The sequence below is a fragment of the Pristiophorus japonicus genome, chromosome 5, assembly GCF_044704955.1.
Source record: "Pristiophorus japonicus isolate sPriJap1 chromosome 5, sPriJap1.hap1, whole genome shotgun sequence".
Classification (NCBI taxonomy): Eukaryota; Metazoa; Chordata; class Chondrichthyes; family Pristiophoridae; genus Pristiophorus; species Pristiophorus japonicus.
Genome location: NC_091981.1, coordinates 230,625,515 through 230,633,587, shown reverse-complemented (window position 1 = coordinate 230,633,587; position 8,073 = coordinate 230,625,515). Strand labels below are relative to the sequence as shown.

At 45.9% G+C, this 8,073-nt stretch overlaps 1 protein-coding gene across 1 annotated transcript; it reads right to left on the bottom strand.

The window, feature by feature from the left end:
• Positions 1-555: 555 nt before the first annotated feature.
• LOC139264151 (putative nuclease HARBI1) lies at positions 556-1,350 on the bottom strand. The gene has a single exon (XM_070880237.1). The coding sequence runs from the start codon at positions 1,348-1,350 to the stop codon at positions 556-558; it is 795 nt and encodes a 264-aa protein (XP_070736338.1).
• Positions 1,351-8,073: the final 6,723 nt, after the last annotated feature.

Sequence of the window (8,073 nt, the reverse complement as noted above, 5' to 3'; positions counted from 1 at the left end):
TGGGGGAGCACTGTGTAGGAGCACTAGATCAGGAAAGGGCCGCCAAACGACAGGCACTAAGGGATTGCACAAGAGTGATTCGTTGAAATCATATGTTTTAATTGATTTTTGATAAATTTATTCATTTTGTTTGGAGACTTTTATGGTGGCTCTCATTTCAGCTTTGTGCCCAGGAGGATGCTGTGATGTTCTGTGACAGAGGGATGGTAAGATGGAGATGTGGTGAGCAACGGGGATCTGGGGATTCATTCATTGGAATCAGAGTCTGAGGAGGCGTTCACAGACAGCCCATTCGCAAGGAGGATTGGCTGCCTGCCTCCTCCCTTCCTCCTCATCCTCTTCCTCTTGCTGATCTTCCTCTACCTCCTCCTCCTCTCACGTCCTCATCCTGAGGTCATCCCGCAATCCCTGCTGGCGAGGGCTGCACCCTCATGATGGCCAGGTTGTGGAGCATGCAGCAGGCCACCACGAAGGGTATACCCGCTTCGTCGAGTACTGGAGGGCTCCTCCTGAGTGGTCCAGGCAGCAGAACCATTGCTCCAGCACTCCGATGGTCTACTCAATGATGTTCCTCGTGGCAGCATGGCTCTCATTATACGACTGCAGGGCACATGTGGTGGGGCTGTGGAGGATAGTCATGAGCCAATTGGCGAGCAGATAGTCCTTGTCACCGAGCAGCCTCCCTCGGGTTTGATGTGGTGGCTGAAGGATTTCTGACACACCGGACTGACGCAGGATGAAGGCATCATGGCTGCTGCCTGGATAGTTAGCATTGATCATCAGGAAGCGTTGTGTGTGGATGCACAACAACTGCACATTCAGTGAGTGGTAGCCTTTGCGGTTATGGAGCATCACAGGATTGTTATGTGGCACCTGCAAAGCCATGTGGGTGCAGTCGATGATGCCTTGCATCATGTGGAAGCCCGCTGTCTTGGCAAAGTCACATGCGGGCCCGTCCTGCTTCTCTCTGCTCCGAGAGAAGAAAACATAGTCACTTCTCCTGGAGTAGAGAGCCTCTGTGACCTCCCGAATGCAGCGATGGATGATGAACTGTGAGATGTTAGCTATGTCTCCTGCTGCAGACTGGAAGGATCTGCTGGCGAAGAAATGGAAGGCCGCGGTGATCTTGACTGCCACTGGGAGAGCCGTGGTGAGCCCTGCTTTCAGGATGCAGGTCTGGTTGCAGGAAGTGGCAGAGTTCTGTGACCACGTCCTTGGTGAAGCGGAGCCTCCTAATACATTGTTCCTGGCTTTAGTGGATATAAGAGAAGTGCTCTCTGAAGACCATAGGTGGGTAAGGCCTCCAATTGAGAGCCCTCCTGGCCCTCCTCCTCCTTCCCCTGCGTGCATTGTTTCTTCTTCTTTGCTGCCTCCGTTCCATATCCTTAAGATACTCGAGTACGAGGGGGACAGTCAGTAGAGCCCTCAGAAGTATGAGCAAGTGTTGTGAGCAGAAGCCTTTAAATAAGAATTAAGTCATTCTACACTTGCCCCAACACTCATGTTACCTTGGGACCTCAAGAGAAGTTTATAAAGCTGCTGGAGTTGTAGAAAGTGCCACAGAGCCATTCAAACTGAAGAAACATGTCAGCTGAAGTTGTTGCTGATGATCCCTTTAAATAACAGTGTTGGAGCCTCCTTCCTGCTCATCAACGCTTGCTCAGTTGGTCGCAGTTAAGGCATGGAGCAGTTAAGTGGAGCAGCAAAGATTAAATTTGACGGTGTCAACATGAGCAGCCCTGCCATCCAGCCAAAAATTGCAGCCGTCGCAGGCAGCAGGCGTAAGTATGCATCTACCATTTTTTACCCGAATCTGGCGGTAACGGGTGGCGCTACATCTGTGAAATTTTAGCCCCATGTGTTTATGTAATCTTCAATCTTTTCACTTACCGCTGCTATTAGTATACGGCATAGAACAACTCATGTGCTCACAATGGGTATGCAGAATCAAACGATCGTTTTGTAAATAATTATTAAAAAATCAGCAGAATATTTGATTGAAGAACTGTTTCTCTTGCATGACAAGTGGAACAGGTTATGTGCTAAAGTTGCAGCTCAGGATTGGGATGTGATCGTCAGCTGTAAGGAGCAAGGACATAGACCATGGAGAGTTTGGTGAGAGGACCCAGATCTTGGATGGGCTTCCTGCCCAAAGTCATAATCCACCCTTACATCTTAAATCTTTTGTCAGGAAGAACTTCAGTAAAAAAAAAACTGGGAGGTAAATTTTTCGAGTAACTTACTTATATACCTGCGGTTTGGAAAGTTAACGGTTCTGCGTACTTTTTCTCCTTGGCTTATCCCATTAATAAATATTCTTGAATTAGAAGTAAAAGCAGCAAGAATGAAAACGTGGAAAGTAAATGTAAAGCGATAAAAGTGTAGTACTTTTACAAGTAATAAAATTGAACCAAATTCCAATGATAAATAAAACTTTCACCGAGTATTGTGCTTTATTGAAACACTTACCATGAGTATGAGAATGGCTATGAAGCCTCTGCTTTGACTGTTTCTGCTTCCAGACAATTTAATTTGGAGGAAGTATTTCATTTTACTATCTGATACTGAGCTACAATGAGTAATGTGATGCATGAGTCAGCCATGACGGATTGGTGTATGCTTTGATCAGAACGGATCTGAGCAAATCCAGTAGTGTGGCATCAAGATATGTATGTTATCAATTCTATCTGGAAATCATACACTTATGAGAAACTGTAATTTCCCAATTCTCTTTTGTGTGTTATGACTGAGGAACCTCAGCAAAGTGTTAACTTTGCTCAGAATGCAGGTCATTATGATTTTACGAGTTTCAATATTGTCTGAATATCAAAAAATATCGCTGAAATTATAAAGAAACATTTAAAATGAAGCAATATTGTGTCTGTTGTAGTATATATCTGCATTATGAACAATATTAAATACAAAAATAAAAATAGATCAATGCAATAAATACACACTGTCTGTGCTTCGGAAAAATAGTTCTGGGATTCCCTCGAAGGTGCTCCTGTTTCGCCATTGTAACTTTGGCAAAGCTCATTGGATGCCCTGTTAATGCACGTAAATAAGAGTTCACGTCCAACAAAGTTACAATGGTACAGTGAGAGAAGCCCCAAGGAAATTCTTAGTTTTAAACTAATGACATTGTAACTGTTACATATGTAAGTGGTTTCCCTTAGGTGTATAGAAACATAGAAACATAGAAAATAGGTGCAGGAGTAGGCCATTCGGCCCCTCAAGCCTGCACTACCATTCAATAAGATCATGGCTGATCATTCACCTCAGTACCCCTTTCCTGCTTTCTCTCCATACCCCTTGATCCCCTTTAGCCGTAAGGGCCATATCTAACTCCCTCCTGAATATATCCAATGAACTGGCATCAATAACTCTCTGCGGCAGGGAATTCCACAGGTTAACAACTCTCTGATTGAAGAACTTTCTCCTCATTTCAGTCCTAAATGGCCTACTCCTTATCCTAAGACTTTGTCCCCTGGTTCTGGACTTCCCCAACATCAGGAACATTCTACCCGTATCTAACCTGTCCCGTCCCGTCAGAATCTTATATGTTTCCATGAGATCCCCTCTCATCCTTCTAAACTCCAATGTATAAAGGCCCAGTTGATCCAGACTCTCCTCATACGTCAGTTCTGCCATTCCTGGAATCAGTCTGGTGAACCTTCGTTGCACTCCCTTAACAGCAAGAACATCCTTCCTCAGATTAGGAGACCAAAACTGAACACAATATTTCAGGTGAGGCCTCACCAAGGCCCTGTACAACTGCAGTAAGACCTCCCGGCTCCTATACTCAAATCCCCTAGCTATGAAGGCCAACATACCATTTGCCTTCCTCACCGCCTGCTGCACCTGTATGCCAACTTTCAATGACTGATGAACCATGACACCCATGTCTCATTGCACCTCCCCTTTTCCTAATCTTCCGCCATTCAGATATTATTCTGTCTTTGTGTTTTTGCCCCCAAAGTGGATAACTTCACATTTATCCACATTATACTGCATCTGCCATGCATTTGCCCACTCACCTCACCTGTCCAAGTCACCCTGCAGCCTCCTAGCATCCTCCCTCACAGCTCACACCGCCACCCAGTTTAGTGTCATTTGCAAACTTGGAGATATTACACTCAATTCCTTCATCCAAATCATTGATGTATATTGTAAAGGGCTGGAGTCCCAGCACTGAGCCCTGCGGCACTCCACTAGTCACTGCCTGCCATTCTGAAAAGGACCCGTTTATCCCGACATCTGCTTCCTGTCTGCCAACCAGCTCTCTATCCACGAAAGTATATTACCCGCAATACCATGTGCTTTGATTTTGCACACCAATCTCTTGTGTGGGACCTTGTCAAAAGCCTTTTGAAAGTCCAAATACACCACATCCACTGGTTCGCCTTGTCCACTCTACTAGTTACATCCTCAAAAAAATTCCAGAAGATTTGTCAAGCATGATTTCCCTTTCATAAATCCATGCAGACTTGGACTGATCCTGTCACTGCTTTCCAAATGCGCTGCTATATCATCATTAATAATTGATTCCAACATTTTCCCAACTACTGATGTCAGGCTAACCGGTCTATAATTACCCATTTTCTCTCTCCCTCCTTTTTTAAAAAGTGGTGTTACATTTGCTACCCTCCAGTCCATCGGAACTGATCCAGAATTGATAGACTGTTGGAAAATGATCACTAATGCATCCACTATTTCTGGGGCTACTTCCTGAAGTACTCTGGGATGCAGACTATCAGGCCCCGGGGATTTATCGGCCTTCAATCCCATCAATTTCCCAAACACAATTTCCCGCCTAATAAGGATATTCTTCAGTTCCTCCTTCTCAGTAGACCCTCGGTCCCCTAGTACTTCCGGAATGTTATTTGTGTCATCCTTCCTCCAAAGTATTTGTTCAATTGGTCTGCCATTTCTTTGTTCCCCATTATAAATTCACCTGAATCCAACAGCAAGGGACCTACGTTTGTCTTCACTAATCTTTTTCTCTTCACATATCTATAGAAGCTTTTGCAGTCAGTTTTTATGTTCCTGGCAAGCTTCTTCTCGTACTTTATTTTCCCCCTCCTAATTAAACCGTTTGTCCTCCTCTGCTGAATTCTAATGTTCTCCCAGTCCTCAGGTTTGTTGCTTTTTCTGACCAATTTATATGCCTCTTCCTTGAATTTAACACTATCCTTAATTTCCCTTATTAGCCACGGTTGAGCCACCTTCCCTGTTTTATTTTTACTCCAGAAAGGGATGTACAATTGCTGAAGTTCATCCATGTGATTTTTAAATGTTTGCCATTGCCTATCCACCGTCAACCCTTTAAGTATCATTTGCCAGTCTATTCTAGCCAATTCACGCCTTAAACCATTAAAGTTACCTTTCCTTAAGTTCAGGACCCTAGTTTCTGAATTAACTGTGTCACTCTCCAGCTTAATAAATAATTCTACCATGTTATGATCACTCTTCCCCAAGGGCCTCACACAACAAGATTGCTCATTAGTCCTTTCTCATTACATATCACCCAGTCTAGGATTGCCAGCTCCCTAGTTGGTTCCTCGACATATTGGTCTAGAAAACCATCCCTAATACACTCCAGGAAATCCTCCTCCACCACATTGCTACCAGTTTGGTTAGCCCAATCAATATGTAGATTAAAGTCACCCATGATAACTGCTGTACCTTTATTGCATGCATCCCGAATTTCGACGCAACCCGACGGTACAATAGTTCTAGACCTAGGAGTGATTACTGTACTGAACAGATGAATGAGTTAAGGACAGATACCTCGGTCTCAACCATCAATGCTTTATTAAAGCTACATCAACACAGGAAAACTACAAGTAAACAGAGTGACTGTAGTGTATGTAGGCACCTTTACTAATGACTCCATGAGGCAGGGTATGATATTTAAACTGTGTAGACCTATAGTCCTTTATTTGCAGCTCCTTGAGTGAGGACAACAAGCTGTGAGCTTCTTTTTGTACTGGGTTAAGGTCTCCAGCAGCTGCACCCTCTGGTGTACAGGTAAGGTGTGTACAGTGTAAGGGTACATTCAGTGTTGCATAACAGTGTTACGGACATCACACAGTAAACAGGCATTCATATACAACAACACTCCCCCCTAAGCAGTTTTCATATCCTTATTGTCATGACCAGGGAAGGTGATCAGTGGTGGGCTATGGGAGGTTGTGCTGAGGGTTGCCAGGTGTGACCCCTGTGCTTGAGGCTGGCCTCGTATGTTTCCCCTCCCTCACACACAAACCAAGTGGGAGTCACTGTTGTGGGATCCCTCGGGGGGGGGGGGTAGCCACGGCAGCAGTGGATGGTGTGTACACACTGTGATGTGGGTAGTTGTGGGATGGTGGGCAGGGCCACAAGCCTGGGTGGGCTCCTTGTCCATCAATTGGGATGAGGGTCAGGTCATCCCAGGGTTTGCCAGGGAAGCTGGAGGGTATTGGCCTCACGCTCCTGGTGTTGGCCCTGGTGGCCAGGGGTTGTAGGGCTGGTCTGGTGCAGGTTGCCATTGGTGGTGGCTGGGCTGCCCATTGACCACTGTCCCTGTAGTGGGTCTGCTCCCACTGCCTGTGTGTGTGTCCTGCAAGGGGCATCACATTCGTTCCAAAGGTCCAGGCTACATGGTCAGGTAGCCTGCTGGACCTGGGGGTCTCCCACAGGGGGATTCCATTGGCATCAGCATTGTCCCTGTAGAACCCATTGTCCTTTGTCAGTGTCCTACCAGTATACATGACACCTTGGCTTTGATCACACATAGTCGAGCCTGCATTATACATTCTATCATTTGCATCACTTTTGGGTGTCCTGGTTTCAACAGACATGGTTACATTAGGCATTTCACATTCTCTATTATTATTGTTAAGCATAATAAAATTGTTCTTAACCTTACTGACACCTGCATTCGTCTCATTAGTTAAACCAGCATCACAATTCATGGTAACATTGCATACATTTTCATACTTGCACCCTTTAATTGCATCTTTAGCTTTAAAGTCCTTGTACTCAAATAATTGAAACTTCCCCTTTAAATTTCTTTGGTTACCAGTCTCCTTTAAGGGAGCCTTCAAATCCAATTGGTCGCTCGGTGTCACGTGATGCTCCTTCAATGCTGCCCCTCATGGTATGACCGTGGCCATTTTGATTTTAGGTTCTGCTTGGTGCTGCAACCATCTTTTGGCTCTCTTGCAGGTAGGCTGTGGTGCTCATTTCTTCCATTCGACCCTGGATGTTGGGAATCCATTTCTTTCATCGATGTTCCTCTTTTGGAGTGCTGCCTCGGCCCGGAAAGCGTAGTTTTGATCCTCGGTCCTGGAGATTTCGCCGGGGTGCTATGGAGTCGTTGTCCTGCCGTCGAGCTGGACTGTGGAATCTCCGGATGCAGCGATGGATCCATGTTCGAGGTCGATTGTCGGAGCCCGGAGTCTTGAGAGTAGCTTCGCTTGGGCAGGATGCCGTTGTGGTCGATTGGCGGGATTCATCCAAAGTTCTTCAAAGGTCGTTTGGCTCAGCGCAGACTGGCTCGCCCCTGTGTCGCTCTCCATAAAAACTGGGACTCTGTCGACGTCTACTTCCATCGCCAATGGAGAACTTTCGGTGGAGCAGGTATGAGTTCCCTACTCTTTTCCCAGGGGTTGAGCAACTTCACCTTCATCTGTATCAGAGCCCCAGTGATCAGCCAACTCATCAGAGACATGGTGAGTACATCCTTTGAAGGTGCATTTTCTCATTGCATGCATAGTATTTGTAGTGGCACTGGTGGGCCCTGTGGTTTCCTCCACAGCACCAGCACGGGGCCATCCGGTTTTCCCCATGTGGTGGACTCAGGGTTGCCGGACTCGGGGCAGCGTTTCTGCCCTTAGAAGTATCCATGTGGTGCACTGCTCTTGTTGGTTTAGAGTCCCTTATTGCTTCATTTAGGTGGTCGCCAAAGTCGCAAGGTGTAGCCAGTCTCCCTAAGGATTCCAATCTTTCCACAAAAGGGTCCCAATCTTCCCCATCAGTAAATTGCTGAAAGATGCTGAGATTCGACATGCTGAGCGTGCTGTTTCGTGA

What these genes read in the sequence shown, in the direction of transcription:
- LOC139264151 (XM_070880237.1), bottom strand. Translation starts at nt 1,350, where the DNA reads ATGCACGCAGGGGAAGGAGGAGGAGGGCCAGGAGGGCTCTCAATTGGA.